Below are 21,151 nucleotides of genomic sequence, written 5' to 3'. Positions count from 1 at the left end.
AACTCTCAATGGAGATGCTCTTACCGCATGTAGTCCCTTGTCCCATCCTTTCAATCCTTCGAACAAAATATGTTGCGAGGACCGCCGTTTTGTCTAAAAGATGGAAGAACCTATGGACTTTTGTTACCTGTTTAGACTTGAGCGAACTTGAAGATTTTAACTACAGAGAAAGGTCGCTATGGCTCTTATCCTTTTACGACATCTGTTGATTGTGTGCTTTTCTCTTACTCCACGCTTTTTTCATGCTGCTCTGTACTTGAAGGCTTGAGTATTGACGGAGATATCAGCGCTCACGAAGGTTTAAACTTCATAATTTCCGCACCTAAATTGAAATCGTTGCGCATAAGTTTGTCTGTTGATAGAGCCCATGGTTATGGACCCGAATCCATTAGCATAGAACATTTTATTTTCCAAGTGAAATCCCCTAGTATATGAAAGAGTGAAAAAGTGCTTTCGAGCCTTGTACTCCTTTCGTCACAAGGAACAACCGGGAAGAACAGTCGTCATTGTCATTCTTCGATCTGGATCTTAGAGATGGCAACGATTTCAGCGAATCAAGCGATTTTAGCACACACGACGAATCTAAAACGTTGTGGAGAATGCATTTCAAAGGTAGAGCGAAGAACTGTAACTACCATAACTGCTTAAGTAGGTCTACGAACACTAAATAATAATATTTTCTAATTATACTAGAAATCGTATAAGAACTTGTTATAATTGGATTTATTGGATTGTTTTATCAATGGTGTTGGGTCAGAATAACTTTTTGACTCTGCACCAGTGATTCACCTATTATTTATTAGTGAATAATAATTGAACAATTCCTTCATAGAGATAGAGGACATAATTCACATGGATATAGTAAATCACAATATCGGCAAGGATAGGAGACTGACCCATATACGTGGGAGGTTTGGAACCCAACAAGCAAGAAACTTTACTTAGTTTAGGAACTCGTCCATCTATTATTGATGCCCTAAGCTTGAAAACCTTGATATTAAGCTGGACGTTGTGTCAAATAGCCCGCTGCATTGATGCAACGACCTGCCCTTTCCCGCGTAATGGCGCTTCTGGCACAAGTTTGAAATGTTTCATCTCTCATTTGGCACATTGTTTTGAGGCAAGTACAAGCATACTCTTATTCATTTCCTTTTGAGTCGAAATGTATCGCGTGCACAAAGAAAAGTTGTTTGCTGTCGCACCTCAAGACTATCGCCGTCCAAGAATTCAAGGAGCGGGAGGTTGAGATGGAACTTGCAGAGTATTTGCTTAAGAACGATAGCATTAGAAGATTTGGAATCAATACAAGTCATTAGATGGCCAAACATGAATGGTAAATACAATATGTTTCAAAGGAAAGGAACCCTATTGAGATTAAAACTCAGAGTTTGCTAGAACCAAGTGCACGGAACATCGAAAGTCGACCTTCGGCAATAATCTCCCCTGTTGTTTTGTTTCTCAAAACTACAACCGTTCCGGTATAACCTCCTCTTTTTCCTAATCTTTTTGAGGTGATCTCGAGCTCGTCCTGCAATTTGACATGAAAGAAAGAAATATCGCATGCTATAAGTCATTTCAGGAACATCCGATAAAATTAGGACGAGACAGAGAGATCAATTGTTATAGAAACAGAAATTGCAAAACAAAGTTTTATGCCAAAAGAGATCATTTGCAACAATACCGGTGACACTTCTACACAATAGGGGCGGAAATTCGCCAAGAAAGTCGATTAAGGGTGCTGAACTGACTGAAATTTCATACGGAAAAAAGGATTTGAGGGGAAGGCTTTGCTTACATCAATCTTCGCTGTAGAAAGATACGAGATAGACATGTCGATTGTAACAATCATAGGGAGTCCCTCGCCATATTCTAAAGAAATTCCAACGACATCGACAAGGTTTGCAATTGCACCATTTGCCAAGTTTCCACTTCTATCCTGCAAACACAATTGAGAACAAAAACTAAAAATTTGACATATCAAAACTCAAAACTGTTTGGTTGAGAGGGTCTAAGAAGTTCAATATGGTTATACTAGGAACTTGGTTCAAGTAATGTGACTCTATGGCATGCTCAATCCTATTTCGGGTGGAGATACGCTTACACAAATTACCTTTCAACAAGCAATTAGAGGCTCTTAAACGTATCTTAGTTCCCAACTAGAATGATTAACACGTAATCATATCACATAGGCAACGCAAAAGTAGCATATGAAACTTCCATCCTCATGGTGAAATACCCTTGACACGTAGCGCCTTCTAATTTATGGCCGTTAAGTGTGACACAAGAATAACCTAGCTCTGATATCATATGATTAAATTAAATCATCCAATCCAAAATTAATTGAAATTCAACTCCATTGTGAGAACACTAATAGGCTTCTTATAAATTTTTAGATTTTTTATTTTATTTTTTATAAAAACGATATATTTACATTAAGAAGAGAGGGGAATAAATTGGTTGTGAACTGGACATTTCTGAGAGGTATTCGAACCTAAGAATTCTCACCTACAAGTGAACACGAATGCCAATAATGCATAGTAATAAGTGACTTATGGATTCTTAAATTAAATTGATTAAATAAATAAAAGTAAGCATAGGTTAAATTGTAAATTTGCCCCTAAATTGTAAGGAGAAATGATCGTACCAGTGCAAATGTTGAAAGAATCAAGAAAATTCATATAAAATTAACAACTAAAAACAGTTAAAATACAGCTTAAATTACCTACATTTCAAGCTAATTTGGCTTTTGATGATGATTTTGCTAATCCAAATTTCAAGAAATGTAAACCAAAATTTACTTGCAATCGTAACCAAACGAGGACGGAAGCGAGTAAATTAGATGACTTACAGTGAGGCGGGGAGGGACCTTGAAAGAACAGACGACGAGTCCGGGTTCGACTCGGACGACTCGGATTCCCGCAAGGGCGAAAGCGTCGAAGAAGCTCTTTCCCTCGCCGGCTTGCCGTTCAGGAACAGCGAGTCGCGACACGGCCTCTGACTCGTCCGGCGTCAGCCCCAGGAACATCTTCGCCCTCTCCATATTAGTACTACCTCGTTCATTCGGATCCATCTCTCACAGGTCGCGACTCGCTCCGGGCATGGTTGGAATGTAAAGAGCAAAAGACCATTATGGCTCGAAGAAGTAGGTACGTATTACGTAAGAGCAACAACGGGCCTGTGGGTTTCCATTGGATTTGGATAATTGTGAACTCGTACATGGGCCACAGCCCATCATTGTTTTGCTTTTGAAGTATCCTAAGAAATTCTCAAGTCCGGCGGAGACGGTAGTAGCAGCGCTCGAATACTAACCAAATAAATATTTTCTGAGCATTATGTATATTTTTTAATAAAGAATAGACGCGCTTTGATATTGTCGAAAATGTACGTTACATGTTTGTACGTTCTGTTTAATATCAAAGGCACATCAATAATATGTTATGTTCCATGGTTGAACAAATGCTAAACCATGTACGTAAGCGTACGAAATGCGTAAATGAAATCATTTCCGTTTGTACATTAATAACTATGAACTCTTCGAACGAGTTAAAGAGAGAACTTTCTAGACCCCTGCATTGAAGAAGAACGGTGGCGCTCCTGCCACAAGTTCGCAATGTGACATATCTGTCTCTTTTGGCCCATTGTTTTGAGGTAAGTACCCTTGTTCATTTCTGCAATTTTTGAGTTGAAATAGTCTCACGTGCGCAAAGAAAAGTTTAATTTCTGTATGGATTTATGTTAAATAAATACTTAGAAAAAGCGTATAATAGGATTTTAAGAGAAATTTTTTAGAGGATTCTAAAGAAAAGAATACCAAACGCATATATTCGAGCAATAAATGATATGCATGATGAACTAAGGACTGCAGTAAGAACTCATGAGGGCCCATAATCATAGGGTTATACCAATGTTCAGCTTTAAGTCCTTATCTTTTTGTATTGGTAATGGATGAGTTAACATGACACATTCAAGATAATATCCCTTGGTGTATGTTTTTCGTAAATGATATATTGATAGAGGAAATGTATGAGGAGTAAATGTGAAGCTTAACCTTTGACAAGAAGTTTTGGAATCTAAAGGTCCTCCCTCGCCTAAGTAAGTTGACATCAGAAACGAAGACCTATAGATGTTTCGGTTAGAATACGATTGTGAGACAGAGGATTATGACATAAGGGGTGGAAAAAGACTTTAAGAAAAAACATGAAATACTTGGAGTTAACAGAAGACTTGGTGCAAAACCAAGCCAGTGGTGTTCTATAATTCATATAGCATACCCCACTTAATGGGATTAAGCTTTGTTATTGTCATCATCATCGTCGTAATACTTGTATCTCTTATGATGGCTGGTCCTCTGCCGTCTTTTAATACGCTCAAGCAATTGAAGTTGGTTCTTCACTTCTTTGTGATCGCTATTATTCGGAATTGCTAGCGGAGGTTCTTCAGAGATCAGCTAATCTCAAAGATCTTTTCTTAGAAGTAAGTTTTGTTCATACATAAATTACATAATATGATACCAATATAAAGTTTTTACGACAATACTCATTTCATTCGTTCTTTAACTTATGGTTCAGCACGGCGAATGAGACCATAAATGTACAGAGCCTCCGTGGAATTCACCAGAACTTGTGCCTAGTTGTTTGTTGTCACACGTCAAGACCGTCGCCATAGGAGTATTCAAGGGGGCGGAGGTTGAAACTCAGAGTTTGCTAGCACGACTTGAACGGAGCAACGAATGTCGACCTTCGGCAGTAATCTCCCCTGTTGTTTTGTTTCTCAAAACTATCACTATTCTCGTATAACCTCCTCTTCTTCCTAATCTTTTTCAGGTGATCTCTAGCTCGTCCTGCAATTTGACATGAAAGAAAAAAGTATCGCATGATAAGAGTCCTTTCGAGACATCCGAGAAAATTCGAACGAGACGTGTGTTATATGTGGCTAGAAATGCTCAAATGCAGATCGAATACAAAGCGCGCATGACATTTCCAACAAACTTTCTACTAGTACAACTTTGACCGATACTGGCGATACACATATGTCACAAAGTCCGTTAAGGATACTGAACTGAATGAAATTTCATACGAAAACAGGGATTTGAGGGGGAGGCCATGCTTACACCAATCTTCGCCGCAGAGAGATACGAGATAGATATGTCGGTTGAAACACTACCGAGTCCCTCGCCAAATTCTAGAGAAATTCCAACAAGATCGACAAGGTTTGCAATTGCACCATTTGCCAACTTTCCACTTCTATCCTGCAAACACAATTAGATGACTTACGGTTAGGAGATGATGGCAGCCCCAAGATTCCTAGCTGGTTTGATGCCAATTCCGGTTATGGGGATGGTGGTCAAGTGCACCAAGAAAAAAACATGAAGAGATGATGGGAAAGGGTGGGGATGGGCGGAGGACTCAAGTTGGTAAGTTCTGTGTTCTTTATTTAACTACTAAAAGGAAAACTATCCAAAGGAAATGTCAAATATTATGTGGCAATGACATGGATTGGTAGCAAAAGAGGTTGCTATCAACTTTAATTTTTTTTATTAATTATTAAATGTATTTTATTAATTTTTAATTAGTTTAATCATTTATTATAATCAATGTTGAGTTGACCAATGCAATTATCGCCTACTTTTTTTTTTCTTCAATTAAGGAAGGTGAACGGATTACTGACTAAACTTTAAATGTCATTTATTAAAATTTAATTAGTTTAATAATTTATTTTGTAAAATAATAAAATAATAATTTAATTTAGGATAAAGTACAAAAAACTACCTAACTATTGGTGTCACGACACTTTCATACCTCATCTTTTAAAATTGACAATGTCATACCTCATCTTACGAATTTGTGCCAATGTTATACCTTCCGTTAGCTTGGCGTGAATTTCTCAGTTAAATACCGACGTGGCTTGATCCGGGGCCCATTTTCTATTAAAAAATTATTAAAAACTAAAAAAATCATTTAATATTTTTTAAATATTAAAATAATAAAGAAAAGCTAAATAAAATAAATAAAAAAAACCAACACTTAGTTCATCCCCTTCCCCCCTTCTCTCTCTCTTCTTCTCCCTTCCTACAACTGCAACCTAGAAAAAAGAAGAGGAACAAAAAAAAAAAAAACCAATTTGTCTTCCCCATTCCCCACCCCTTCTTCCTGCACCCACCCTCTGCCCCCAACCTCGCACCCACTACCTGCAACCCAAAAAAAAAAAAAAAACCCAGATCTTGTTGAGGTGGAATCGGGAAACCCTCGCCAGGCCGATTTCGAAGGTCGAGAACTTGGCCGCGGACAAAATGGGGGGAATAGGTGTGGAGGGAAGAGGGTGGGTGGGTGCGGGTTTAGGGAAGATGGGATGGGGGAAGAAAGGAAGGGGGGTCGGGGAAAATCGCGAGGGGGGAAGGAAGATAAATTGGTTTTTTTTTTTTTTTCCCTTTTTTTTTTCTAGATTGCAGGAAGGGGAAGAAGATGAAGATGGGGGAGAAGAGAGAGACCGGGGGGGGGGGGTGGGGAAAGGGGACGTGAGGGTTTTTTTTTTTTTTTTTTTTTAATTTTTAATTTTAATTTTTTACTTTTCTTTATTATTTTAATATTTAAAAATTATTTAATGATTTTTTTTGTAGTTTTGAATAATATTTTAATAATTTTTTAATAAAAAATGGGTCCGGATCAAGCCACGTCAATATTTAACTGAGAAATAAATATTTAACTGAGAAATAAACGGCCAAGCTAACGGAATGTATAACATTGACACTAATTCTAAAGATGAGGTATGACATTATCAACTTTAAAAGATGAGGTATGAAAGTGTCGTAACATCAATAGTTGAAGTAGTTTTTTGTACTTTACCCTTTAATTTAACATATCAATGGCAGAACAAAACTTTAAAAGATATCAAAGTACCACATAAGTTGTTTTTAATTTAAATTGTATGTTTAAAATTTGACATCTCTTTTAGAGATGGTCTAAGGATTTCAAAATTTTAAATTTTAACAAAAAATTATGTAATAATGTTATTCAATGATTAGGACAAAACCTAACCTAAATCAGTCCAATAAACATGGACCAACCAGAAGTACCTAATGAATTTTCAATTTTACCCCTGACCATTTTTAATTCTTCCGTTGTTAATTTTCCGTTTGTTAGTCTTCCATTTTTTCTACTAGGCATCATCCACGTGAAAAGGCCAAAGGACAACCCCACTCAAATTAGGGAACAAGGATCCTCTCTTGATCCTTTTTGTAGAGATCTAGATGATCAATTAATTTTGTTCGTTTATCGTACATCGTGAGGTTAAAAATCATTTTAAATTTTAAATTGAATATAAATAGTGCCTAACGAAACTGACCGCGCAATATACGATGAACAGACAAAATTGATTGATCCTTGGATCCCACAAAGAGGATCTGGAGAGGACCCTTGTTCCAAATTAGGAACTAAAACTAAAACTTCGACATGGAAAGGAATCCTCTCCGGATCTATTTTGTGGACCATTTATCATATATCGTGCGGTCAGTTTTCGTCAAATACTATTTATATTTAATTTTAAACAAAAAAAATTAAATAATTTCTGACTGTACAATACACGATGAATAACTAAGACGTGAGAATACTTATGATCCTTACAAAATGGATCCGGATAGGATTCCCTTTGACATATCAAAACACACCAATTGTACATAAACTCAAAAATGTTTGGTTGCGAACTTAACATTCCCGAGATCCGACTCACGTAACAACTAAAAAGAATTAAAATACAGCTTAAATTACCAACATTTCAAGTTAATTTGGCTTTTGATGATGAATTTTTTTTCTTTTTTTGATGATGATTTTAAATTTCAAGAAATGCAATACAAAACTTACATGCAAATATAACAAAACGAGGAGGGAAGTGAACTAATTAGATGACTTACGGTGAGGCGAGGAGGGACCTTGAAAGAACAGACGACGAGTCCGGGTTCGACTCGGTCGACTCGGATTCCCGCGACAGCGAAAGCGTCGTAGAAGCACTTTCTCGCGCCGGCTGCCCGTTCTGGAACCACGAGTCGCGACACGGCGTCTGACTCGACCGGAGTCAGCCCCAGAAACCTCTTCGCCCCCTCCATATTACTATTACCTTGTTGATTCGGATCCATCTCTCACGAGTGTTAATACCCCAACAATGTGGTTCGACCTTGACCTGCGTTAATGGAAGAATGGCGAGAAGGGAGGAAGAGGAAGAAGGAATCAAACAGGAAAGTAATTTCTGATTAATATTCTCTATGCCTTTTGCCACCACAAACGTGTGGAATTTAACAACCTCTATGCTAGCTCAGCACTAAAGAACAAAGTCTATTCAATTGACTCCTTATGCTTAGTACTATTGTAATAAAACGCCAAAAATTCCGTACAATTTTATCCTGACACTTGTGATCACAACAATCACAATTACAAGGAACATAACAACGAGTCACGACTCGCTCAGGCCTGGTTCGAATTTAAACAGCAAGGACCTTGCTCACTGGAAAAAGTATGTACGTACGTATGGGGAAATTTTTTTCAGGGAATGGATAACTGATACAGTGACATGGCCTGTATGTTGTGCTTTGGCCGGTCAGGGCAAAACCAAATTCAGATTATCTCACCAAAGTACAAATCCATAGTTGAACAGTTTAAAATACAAGAAATAAAGACATCGAAAGAATTACGAGGTTCAGTAAAATCCTACATACGTTCTCAGAGAGATATTGCTCTTCACTATAAGAATAACTAGTATAAGATACACTTGAGTTAAATCAACATAACTCAAACCCCAATCCCTTGTACACTCACAGAATTTTCTCAAGAACCTCACTCTACCCCCAAAGAGTTTCTCACTCTCACTATCTATTTTCTCTCCTTCGTGTTCTCCTCCGGATGCCCCCTCAATGCATAACTATTTCCTTCACTTATAGTCATGCACGACAATTATGCCAACAACCAAGACCAAGAAAATCTTAAGTTCACACAGCAACACCCTTTTTTATACCTAGCCTATACAGTACAACCTTTTCTTCATTGCCATTTAATGCATAGAAAATAAAATATGCACAATTGAATGCAAGCAAAGACAAAGTCAAGATTTGCTTGCTTCCAACTTTGCTTGTGTCAGTCACCATGTCTTCTCTTGAAACAAGACTTCCACAACCGAAAGCCAAGCATTCATAAAGTTACAATTACAAAATTGTTGCCAACTCATAATTATATGAGCCAAACACAACACTATATACTATCTTATGCCATTATTTACGCTAGCCGGAAGATGCCAGGCTTAGTTTTACAATAAGTTATCAGTAATGTGGTTCAGATTCGCTTTTTGCAAGAATCGAACATATCCCGTAAAGAAAATAAATTAAATAAAAACAAAAAAATTTAATTGAAAAAATTGAACTCCGATTTTCTGCCGGAGTCTCCGACCTCCGCACCCACTCCCACCCATCTCTTCTGCCTTCCCCTCAATCCTATGTCTTTCTACCTCTTTCTCCCTCCCTAGTTTTTGTTCTAATCCTCCCTTACGTCGGAGAAGGACACTATAAATTGCCATCGAGTAGACGTGAGCTTTGATCGGAAGTCAGCGACAGTAGATTTGAAAGTTGGATTTGTCATCGATCATACTCAAGCCCCTTGATAAGGTCAGAATGAAAGAAGTGAAAGTGAAGGGTAGAAGCTAGAGAATTAATGGGGGTGTCACATGTGAAATTATCACCAGTCGATGGAAGACTTGATGCAAAACCAGGTGCAGTAGTGTTCTAGAATTCATGCAACATACTTCACTTAATGGGATTAAGCTTTGTTGTTGTCGTCGTTGTAATACTTGTATCTCTTATGAAGGCTGGTCCTCTACCGTCTTTTAATACTCTCAAGCAATTGAAGTTGGTTCTTCACTTCTTTGTGATCGCTATTACTCGGAATTGCTAGCGGAGGCTCTTCAGAGATAAACTAATCTCAAAGATCTTATCTTGGAAGTAAGACGTGTTCATGCATAAGCTACATAATATGATACCAAAATACAGCTTTTAAAACAATTCTAATTTCATTCGTTCTTTAAATTATGGTTCAGAACGGCGAATGTTACATAAATGTAAAGAGCGTACGTGGAATCCACCAGAACTTGTGCCTAGTTGTTTGTTGTCGTACCTCAAGACCATCGCCATCGAATTTTCAAGGGGAGGGAGGTTGAAACTCAGAGTTTGCCAGAACGACGTGAACGGAGCAACGAATGTCGACCTTCGGCAATAATCTCCCCCGTTGTTTTGTTTCTCAAAACTACCACCGTTCCCTTATAACCTCCTCTTCTTCCTATTCTTTTTGAGGTGATCTCTAGCTCGTCCTGCAATTTGACATGAAAGGAAAAGTATCGCCTGATAAGAGTCATTTCGGGAACATCCGAGAAAATTCGAACGAGAGGTGAAGCGAGCATGACAAGGTAAATCCCAACACTAGAAACAGAAAATTGAAGAGAGATCATTTGCAACAAACAAACTTTCTACCAGTACAGCTTTGATTAATACTGGCGATGCATATACGTCGTACTAGGGGACGGAAATTCGCCCAGAAAGTCCGTTAAGGATGCTGGACTGAATGGAATTTCATACGGAAACAGGGATTTGAGGGGAAGGCTATGCTTACATTAATCTTCGCTGTAGAGAAATACGAGATAGACATGTCGATTGAAACACTAAGGAGTCCCTCGCCAAATTCCAGAGAACTTCCAACAAGATCGACAAGGTTTGCAATTGCACCATTTGCCAAGTTTCCACTTCTATCCTGCAAACACAAACAAGAACTAAAACTAAAATTTTTTGACATAATAAAACACACCAATTGTACTCAAGTGTCCAACATAAAACTTAAAACCGTTTGGTTGAGAGGGCTAAGAAGTTCAATATGGTTATACTAGGAACCTGGTTCAAGTAATGGGACTCTATGGCATGCTCAATCCTATTTCGGGTGGAGATACGCTTATACATATTATGTTTCAAATAGGCAATACAAAAGTGGTATATGAAACTTCCATCCTCATTGTGAAATACCCTCAACACGTCCCCTCAAACGTAGCGCTTTCTAATTTGTGACCATTAAGTGTGATAGTCCTAAGATGTTGAAAGCACAAAATTCAACTCCATTGTGAGAACACTGTTGGGTTTGGTGACTTAGGTTTGAGCCAAATTGAGAATCCCAGATCGGCTAGTGAGATGAGCATCTAGTGCTTCATAAACAATGGTACCACACATATTGTCGAGGTTTTTTGGTAAAACCCTATACACCATTTCTCCGGGTGGCTGAAGTGGAAGAAATATCGCAATATCAACTCATGTGTCTAAGACCCGTTGGTGTGCTTTCGCACAACAATTGGTATCAAGCCCCAGGCAATGCTTGAATTGGTGACTGTCACAATATTTGAAGTTGGATATCTCATTTGGAATTTGTTGCATGTAGTCAAGGTGGAGCTCTATTTGCATTTGGATCATGAGACGTGAATTTAGAGATGGCTCGAATCAAGCCAAGGTAGAGATTGTTGGTTTTGGTGGCTTAGATTTGAGATTGAGAGTCCCACATCAACTCGTGAGATGAGTATGTGCTTTATAAACAATGGTACCACACACATATTGCCGAGGTCTTTTGGTAGCACCTCATAATTGTTTCTTTCAATAGCTAAAATGGGGGGAATATCGGCAATAGTGACTTGTGTGTGTGGGACCCATTGTTGTGATTCCTCACAACAAATTGTCAAATACTAATAGGTTTCTTATAGATTCTTAGACTTTATATATATATATATAAACCATATATTTACACTAAGCAAGTGGAGATTAAATTGGTTGCGAATTTGACATTTCCGGGATTTGATTCACATAACAACTGAAAAGAAATAAAATACAGCTTAAATTACCAACAATTCAAGCTAATTCGGCGTTTGATGATGGTTTTACTAATCCAAATTTCAAGAAATGCAATACAAAACTTACATGCAATTGTAACCAAACAAGGAGGGAAGTGAATTAATTAGATGACTTACGGTGAGGCGGGGAGGGACCTTGAAATAACAGACGACGAGTCCGGGTTCGACTCGGTCGACTCGGATTCCCGCAACAGCGAAAGCGTCATAGAAGCTCTTTCCCGCGCCGGCTGCCTGTTCTGGAACCGCGAGTCCCTACACGGCCTCTGGCTTGTCCCGAGTCAGCCCCAGAAACCTCTTCGCCCTCCCCATATTAGTATTACCTTGTTCATTCGGATCCTTTTCTCACGAGTCACGACTCGCTCCGGCGTTGAAAACTTGGAATGTAAAGACCAAAGGCTGGCTTGAAAGAGTGCGAGAATTTATTTTTTCTATACTGTTGGTGAGCTGGTGTTCCCCTGCAATCCAATGATATCACATATCGCGAACAGTGAGCTGGTGTTCCCTGCAATCACATGATATCACATCTCCCGCTAAACATTGTTTAGTTTTTTATTCAAAATAATTCTTTAGATTTGCATAATTATTTATTTTGATTTTTGAGATTTAAAATTGATATAATTGGTCATGAGTTTGTTCATCATCAATTATTTCGATCATTCTTTGAAAAATCTCCATTAAATAAGGATAAAATTATAAAAATACCATCAATTTTTGTCAAATCATTTTGACATATTGTTTATTAAATTGAGGGTAATTTTGTCATTTTAATCTTTATTTAATATAGTTATTCACGGAATGATCAAAATGATTGATGATAGACAATCTCAATAACCACTTATATTGATTTCAAATCTTAAAAATCAAAATGATGAATTATGCAAATATCAATAACCATTTTTGCCTAAAAAATCTTTTGTTTAACAAAAATTAGTTAAATAAAAACAAAAACAAAAAACTTGAGGAATGCGGAATGTCCCCCTCCTCGGCCCCCGATCCCCACCTTGAATGGCGACTCGCTTCCTATCTACGACGACCACGAGGGCCTCAACTTCCTCGAGGAACCCACAAATCACAACACCGCCGCGCCACACCATTCAGTTCCAGACCACTACAACGACGATGACGACAATTACACCGATCTTGAGAACTTCTACGATGTCGAAGAGGACGCGTATAGGAAATGATGGCAGCCCCAAGACTCCTAGCTGGGTTGATGCCAATTCCGGTGATGGGGATGGTGGCCAAGTACACCAAGAATAAACATTGAAGAGATGATGGGAAAGGCAGGAAGGAGGCAAATTGTCTACCCTCCTGTTTGGGTGTGTTTCTCATCCCTCCTATTTGTGCGGTCATAGTTAAAACACGTCAATAATTTATATTCCTATTATTTTTTGTCTTATTATCTTTATAAAAAAATCAATATAAAATGTTGACGTGGCTTAATCGTGATCAAACAAAATAGAAGGGGATGAGAATGACACCCAAACAGGAGGACAGACAATCTTTCTCGATGCAGGAATGGGTGGGAAAAGGAGGAGTGGGTGGAGATGGGCGGAGGATTCAAGTTCCAGCAGGGTATATTCTGTGTTCTTTATTTAACTAATTTAAATTATATTCTGAAAATAAATATTAAGTGCCATTATTAAAGAAATGATGCAAATGACCATTAGATTGGGATAATTGTGAACTCGTCCATGTGCCATAGCCCATCATTGTTTTGCTTTTGAGGTCTCGTGAGAAATTCTTATGTTTGGCGACAGCAACAGCAGTGCTTGAATACTAACCAGATAAACATTCTCTAAGCAGTATGTTTGTTCTTTAAAAAATTATAGATGCACGTTAATATTGTCGAAAATGTAAGTTACATGTTTGTACATTTTGTTCAATATCAAATGCATATCAACAATATGTTCTATTCCATGGCAAAACAAATGTTAGAACATGTACGTAAGTGCATGACGCGCGTAAATGAAATCATTTCCATCTTGTTTATGACCTTTTTTTTTTTTTTTATGACAAGAATAACTATGAAATCTTTGAACGGACAAAAGAGTGAACTTTTTGAACTAAATACAAAAATGATACTTTTATCATATTTTTCATACCATATTTATATAATTTTTTTAATAGAGATGTGACCTCTAGGGATCCTTTCATATAAATGAATGTGGGAATGACTGATTAGAGTTTGGGAACGAGACCAGCATTTAAACGAAACAATGAATGTCGCCCTTCAACTATTATCTTTCTCGTTGATTTATTTTTGAAAATTACTATTGTTCCACAGTAACTTTCTTTTCTTCCTAAAATCCTTGTTATCTCTGGCTCATGCTGTAATTTGACATCAAAATGTTAGGTAATCTCCAACCGAAAGAGAGCCAAGGAGCCATGTTTAGCCCTATAGCTTAGCAATAAATTATTTTTTAATGAACAGTGAGATACCATAGTTTATACCATCTCCAACCGAGGAGACCAAAAGATCATAGGCCAAAACATAGCGTTTGACAAAAAACCCATATCCAACCCAAGGGGGCTATTTTTTAGCCCCCTCAGTAATTTATTATTTTAATTGAATTAATACGGTTAATTGAATTAAACTACCATATTAAAATAAGATTTTCAGACATATTTTGAGTGCCACTTGTCACTAAATTAATAAGCTTCCGGATTTCTTATTTTTATATAATGAAAATGATGTGAAAAATTGGTGAAGAATTGAAATAAAATGAGGTAATATAGTATGGAATAATGAAAATAATGTGAGAAATGACTTAGGTATTTATAGGAAAAAAAATTAGATTTTTTTTTTTTAAATTTCGTCTAAAAAAAAAAAGTCAAATCCAACAGTAACATGTCGTCAGCATGATGTTAGGTAGCAAGTGTTTGGGCTAGGCTATAGGGCTAGCTGGCTGGCTGGTTCTCCAATTTTTGGCCGGGTGGAGCCCACAAGCCTTTTGGCTTAGTCCTCGATTGGAGAAGGTTTTCGTGTCAAAACCGGCTATTTTCTAGCCTATGGCCCTTTGGCCGGTTCGGTTGGAGATGGCCTTAGAGGTCTCTTCGGGACATCCAATGATTAAGATTGGAACGATACAATGATCATCTGTGTGTTAACCAATCAGCTCTTAATCTCATGCTACTTCGATCTCTTTTTCTACCGTCAGAAGATGTTCAAAGTTCAAATTTCCTCCTAGTTGACTAAAGAGATTGGAAAATACCAAGCGAAATCGTAGCACATATTCATCAAGAAGAAGAGGATCGGAGTGGAAAGATTTGGCTTACATGAAGCTTGGCAGTTGACACATAAAAGATGGAAATGTCGACAGAAACATTCATAGCCCATAGGGAGACTTGGAATTGCACCATAAGCTAAGGAACCACCAACTATGTCAACGAGGTTTGCATTTGTACCATTTGCCAAATTTCCATCTCTATCCTGGAAACAAATTATTAAGAAGAACATTCAAAATCTCTCACATGAAACTAAATCTTTTTAAGATTCGTTTGGAAGTGCTTTTAAAAAGATTGAAAGCACTTTTGATGAAATTGATTTTGAATTCCGAAAGCAATTTAAGTGCTTTTGGAACAATCACTACATATGTAGCCCTTTAAGGGCGCGTTTGTTTGCCCTCACTAAGTTGGATTGGACTGGACTGGATTAGCTATTAGTCCAATACTATGTTTGTTCCATGCTGGGACTAACATTAATGAGACTAAAGGGGACTAGCCTGGACAAAACCCTTCACTAAGAGGTCTTAGCGAGACCCCCCAATAACCATGGAACTAGCTAAGACTATCTTCTCTTTCTTGTCCTCGTCATGCTCAACGACCACTCTCGACAGACTCCTCGTCATCTCCGGTCACCTAAATCAATCATTAACTTTCCGACTCTCTTTCAGATCCATTTCACAACCAACTTTCATACAAAATATACCAAATTGAAGCTGGGAGTGACAAGATTACGATTTTACCTGAATCGAGGCCAAAATATGATCGAATGTGGCTGGAAAATGGCCTGGAAGTCTCGGCCTGTTTGGGCTTCTTCAAATCCATGACAGATTCGAGCATTCAAAGCTAAGATCTCAGTCCAGGGATGGTGATGAATTTTCTGGCGGTGCTAACTTCATCCAATTTAACGAGGAAATGGTAGGAAAAAATGAAGAAAAAGATAAGATCATAATAAAATATTAATAATTTATATATTAAATAATATAACATTATAATTTGTTATTATCCAGCATCTTAGTCCAATACTGCACCAAACGCTTCACTAAGTTAGTCCAGTTTAGTCTAGTCTAAACCAGTCCAGCTTAGTCCTTGAAGCTAATCCAGTCCGAGATAGTCCAGCGCAACAAACGCCCCCTAAGTGTTTTCTCATGATCTACTTAGAATTTTAGTAAGAATTGGTTTCAAAAACATTTTCATCAAAAGTACTTTCAATCATATTAAAAGAACTTTTGATTTCTAGCTAAAAATTAAAAAACAAAATGTTAAAATATTATGCGAAGAGACTTCAATCTTACGAGTAGGCCCTTTATTTTTATTTTTTTATTTTTTTGAAAAAAGGACCAGCTGATGACGATGTCATGATATTCTACTCTTTTGAGGGTCGGGAAAACTTACATATGTATTTTAGCCTCTTCTAGCCACCATCACTGATTCACCATATCCAAGAATCAAACTCAGGACCAACCGTATGAAATATAGACCTGAAATTTGCTTTAATCACTTTGGACACCCCGTGGTGGTTCAGTCATATGAGTAGCCATAGGATAATGCTTTTCATGAAAGTAAAACTAGTTAGGCTTAGAGTCTACATCTGAAATTTCCTGAAGTACTATAAAAACCTTAAACAATCTACTAATTTAATCGATAAATAAAATTAAAAAAATCCAAGTTAATTAATAATTAAATTCAACAAATATTTAAATAACAAAAGCGAAACATATAGATTAGTTGAATGACGATAAGGCGGGGAGGGACCTTGAAAGTGCAAACGACGAGACCGGGGTCGACTCGGTCGACTCGGATACCTCTTACAGCGAAGAAATTGTAGAAGCTGGACTTTCCGATTTGGAGAGCAGGGATGGCGACTCACGACACGGTCTCTGACGCGTCCGAGTTCAGCCCCAGAGACCTCTTCGCCTTCTCCATCAGAACTTCCCTGAACCTATAACCTTCATCCGATTGATCAATAAAGAATAAACAACTCAGCACGACTTAACCGTTAAAATGTCAAGAGCAACGACCTAATTTAGTCTTGGTTTGATACTGAGATGATTCTGAAAAATATGACTATAAAAGCTTTTTTTTATTTGGTATACATTCAGCTTCAACTTTTTTTTTTTTCACAATTTTAGGTGAAAAAAATGCTAAAAATATAAAGGAATATTTTTTTCTCATATCACAGCAGAAGAATTTTTTTTCTTTCAAAGTACCGCAATACCTAACCAACTAGCTTTATTGTATTATTGGGCTTTTTATAAGGTTGCGAAACTATTTGTATTGGCTCTTTGGGCTTCTTTGGTGATTGACGGTTACACAAACATGTGATGTTATTAATTTTTCCATTATAATATAGATAAAGCATAATGAAATGATTGACAGTTAAGAGCATTTTTAATGAGATGTCAAATTTTAAACATAAAATTTAAATTGAAGCCTATGTGGCACTTTGATGTTATTTTTTTAGTTTTGATTTTCACTCGATATGTCAAATTAAATTATTATTTATCATGTTTTTTACTTTTTACAATGGTAATAAATATTTTTAGAACAAAAGAAAGAAATAAAAAGCTTCTATTAATCAATTAAAAATGGATTTGAAGTTGCTGTCAAGTTTGACAGCAACCACCTTTGTTGTTAATTCACGTCATGCCCCATACGAACCGACATTTCAGTTGAAAAACACTAATATTTTTTTTTTTTTACTATTACTACTGATGTGGACTTTTGACATCTCCTTTATAGATGTTCTAAAGGATGAGTTGTATAGTATTAATAAATGAATACAAGTCTATCTTCAGTAGTCTAGCCTACTAGAGTCCGATTTCTTTTCTTTATTTTTTGAACAAACAATATTATCTACACTATAAAGCAGTGAGTAGGCTTAGCCTCATAATAAGTTACAATAACATGGTTCAAATTTGGCGAGAATCAAACTTAAAATCTTTCACTTACAAATGAAGATGAATACCATTAAACTGTAGTACTAAGTGACCCGAGTCGACTTTTTAACAAACTTTCTTTGTTTCGATTTAAGTCAACTGTTCAATTACTTATAGTTAATCTTTCACCGCTCATTTCCCAAACTACAATCTTCATCGGAGTTCCCCGTTGTCATAATTTTATCTGTTGGACGCATGCATAAACATTCTTCAAGTAGAAAACTCACAGTAGTGTGTGATATGAAAATTTCATTCATAGAAGCAGCCTTTTACTTCCATGCACCATGTAGTGAAATTTAACACTTCCTCGCCTGCATAATTGAATTCTACATAAGAATTCCTATAACTTTTCGAAATGAACGAAGCAGATAGAAGAATAACAGCCGCGCTAACTACTAATCGATCTTAATCGGCCTTAATTTCTTACATATAAATCATATCTTGTGTGTATTACAAGAGGGAAGAATATGGGCCAATAATCAATTTGGTTACGTCCTTCTAACATTCTGATTATTTTAAAAAATAGTTACAAGAAGAAACCAACCATAAATGGATAGTGCTCTTCACGCATACCGTTTATACTTGTATATGTGGAAAGGACTCAGAGTTTGCTGGAAGATGAACGAAACAACGAATGTCGACCTTCAGCAATAATCTCCCCAGATGCTTTGTTTCTTAGAAGTACATAGGTTCCAGAATAACGTCCTCTTTGTCCTAACCGTTTTGAGGTGATCTCTAACTCATCCTGCAATTTGAGAGATCGAAAGGGATCAGATGCTATAGCTCTCTTCGAACAATCTGATAAAATCAAACGATACAGAGAAAAGATGTTCAAGCAAGAATTATCCAAACGAGAATCATATAACACCAGCACACGACGAGTAGGAAAAATCCCAATATTAGAAACATAAGAACATAGCCAAATGTGCATGGAAATGATCCTAAAAGATTGTTTAGAAATGATAATCATTCTTTCCTTTTGACAAAAAAAACTCACGGTAGATCAAACTCATATTCATGAGAGTTAAACCTATGACCTTGAGAAAAATAGAGAGACACAACTATCCATTACAGTAACCAAATTCCGAAAATCAAAATACGAAGGGAAATAATTCCAATCCATCGAAACCAGACCTATAATGGGTTTTCCAGCACACAAGTTCATACATTTGCAAGATGCTAGATTGAATGTGGACATGTATGGCCAATTCAGAGGTTGCCATGGAGAACATAAATCTGAAACAAAAAAAAGGGGATTTAAGACTTAGTGAAAGCTTTGCTTACATTAAGCTTTGCATTTGCCATGTACGAGATGGACATATCCACTGAAACGTTCATAGGGATATGTGGAACAAAAACAGTAGAGGCACCAACCATATCAACAAGGGTTGCAATTGCACCATTAGCCAGATTTCCAGCTCTATCCTGCAAACAATAGAAACACATTTCCAAAATTACTCACAAGCAACTCGCGTTTTCAATAAATATCACCAATACTAATTGCATCAAATCTCCCACTAAAAAAATTTGAGCTGTTAGGAAAAGAATCAAAGGTTTCTATATCAATCAAATCCACCTGTGAATTTGACAATTCAAGATAAAAGCTTGATTCTTAAATACTCAAGATCCTCCACTCGAGAGTCTGAATCCCACATCGTGCAAGGGAACCTTGGCTAATAGTTTAAAATCAATGGGACACTCCCTCCTATTGCCAATTGGTAATGCCTCACATTCCAAAACTTCCTCTATCCTACGAAGACTTAGAAAGAGACTATAAGAAAATATATGGCGTACTTGAGCTAAAGGTAGACTTGGGGCAAAACAGAGCGCAGTTCTAAGATTAATACCGCCAACCTGACATAGTGGGATTAAGGCCCTGTCATTGTTGTAAAGCTACAAGTTCAATTGGAAGTTATTGACCCTAATTTTGTATATTTTTTCGCTACAAAACCTAATTTTACTTTTTGTGCTCTTAATTAATCCAAATTACTGATGGATTCAAATCCTAACCTAGCATAGATTAGATATTAGGATTTTAATAAATAAAAACGGAAGCTAATTCCAGAAATTATACGAGGAAAAGTGGGTGAGCGGTGGGAAGACTCACGGTGAGGCGGGGAGGGACTTTGAAAGTGCAGACGACGAATCCGGGTTGGACTCGGTCGACTCGGATGCCTGACTCAACGAAATGATCGTATATACTCCTGTCGCTTGGAAAAACGAGTCGCGACACGGCCTCTGACTCGTCCTGCGTCACCTCGAGATACTTCTTTGCATCCTCCAATTTCGGAGCCAAACTCTCTTCTCTCATCTCTCTGGAAGACTGGAACAACGAAGAAGAACGTTGAAAACCCCACAAATGTCCGAACTACGGGCAGGGAACCAAAGTGCTTCCGCGTAATTGAACAAAACCGATTCTGCAGGGGTAAATTTAAGTTTTACTTATTCATCTTTTTAAATTCACTAGTCATGCTCTCACGCGCAAAGAAAATATTTTTTGAATCATAATATGTTACGCGTAACTTATACGTTTTAAATATATTTATATGCGTAATTTAATTAAAGAAAAGTTAAATATTTGAAGTAAATGAATAATGTTAGATCATGCTAAAAAAAACCCTCATAAACCATTTAAAGCAGCTGAATTCATATAATAAAATCGATCTGTATCAAATTTACATTACGAATAGAGAAAATAATATTTAATAAACAACTGGTTGAATCACATTATTACTAGCTCATTGTGAGGCTAAGCCGACCCCCTCCCCTTTAGTGTTATTAATATCCTTTGTTTAAAAAAAATTTATTTGACAACTAAATTAATTACATTATTATCCGTGTGCGAAATAACTTTTTTATAACCGACATTACACGTCTCTTAAGATGTTTTGAACATGTTTAAAAGTAGAGAAAATAATATTGAATGAACAGCTGATTGAATCACATTATTACTAACCTATTTTGAGATACTAATTAAAATAAAAGTACAAAAATAGTAATTATTAAAAGAAAAAAACACTGTTTAAATGACAAAAATACCCCTGCCACATTTGATGCCTTATTTTGGGTTGCTT

At 36.9% G+C, this 21,151-nt stretch overlaps 2 protein-coding genes and 2 pseudogenes across 5 annotated transcripts; all 4 read right to left on the bottom strand.

Moving 5' to 3' along the window:
* Nucleotides 1-1,264: 1,264 nt before the first annotated feature.
* On the bottom strand, nt 1,265-3,122 carry LOC103938597 (acyl-coenzyme A thioesterase 13). The gene is made up of 3 exons (XM_009348620.3): nt 2,849-3,122; nt 1,796-1,936; nt 1,265-1,528 (listed from the first exon to the last, which is right to left on the bottom strand). The coding sequence occupies exons 1-3, from the start codon at nt 3,068-3,070 to the stop codon at nt 1,382-1,384; spliced, it is 510 nt and encodes a 169-aa protein (XP_009346895.2). The 5' UTR covers nt 3,071-3,122; the 3' UTR covers nt 1,265-1,381.
* Nucleotides 3,123-4,448: 1,326 nt separating this feature from the next.
* LOC103929806 lies at nt 4,449-8,602 on the bottom strand (annotated as a pseudogene).
* A 1,215-nt stretch (nt 8,603-9,817) lies between these two features.
* LOC103929844 lies at nt 9,818-13,007 on the bottom strand (annotated as a pseudogene).
* Nucleotides 13,008-16,672: 3,665 nt separating this feature from the next.
* Nucleotides 16,673-20,508, bottom strand: LOC103938595 (acyl-coenzyme A thioesterase 13). 4 transcript variants are annotated; one of them, XR_007250954.1, is made up of 5 exons: nt 20,152-20,508; nt 19,362-19,502; nt 18,651-18,822; nt 18,305-18,388; nt 16,673-17,087 (listed from the first exon to the last, which is right to left on the bottom strand). XR_007250954.1 is itself a non-coding variant. In XM_048564516.1 (4 exons), the coding sequence occupies exons 1-3, from the start codon at nt 20,386-20,388 to the stop codon at nt 18,679-18,681; spliced, it is 522 nt and encodes a 173-aa protein (XP_048420473.1). In that variant the 5' UTR covers nt 20,389-20,508; the 3' UTR covers nt 18,020-18,388; nt 18,651-18,678. The 4 variants fall into 4 exon arrangements, 2 of the variants coding, with proteins under 2 accessions (XP_048420473.1, XP_009346893.2); XR_007250955.1 differs by having other exon boundaries at nt 16,673-17,080; XM_048564516.1 differs by lacking the exon at nt 16,673-17,087 and having other exon boundaries at nt 18,020-18,388.
* Nucleotides 20,509-21,151: the final 643 nt, after the last annotated feature.

Source organism: the organism of the source record quoted next, unplaced genomic scaffold (assembly GCF_019419815.1).
Source record: "Pyrus x bretschneideri cultivar Hongxiangsu unplaced genomic scaffold, Pyrus_bretschneideri_v1 Contig39, whole genome shotgun sequence".
In the NCBI taxonomy this organism is placed as follows: Eukaryota; Viridiplantae; Streptophyta; class Magnoliopsida; order Rosales; family Rosaceae; genus Pyrus; species Pyrus x bretschneideri.
Note: the sequence above shows the minus strand (reverse complement) of the source record. Positions and strands in the feature narration are given on the sequence as shown.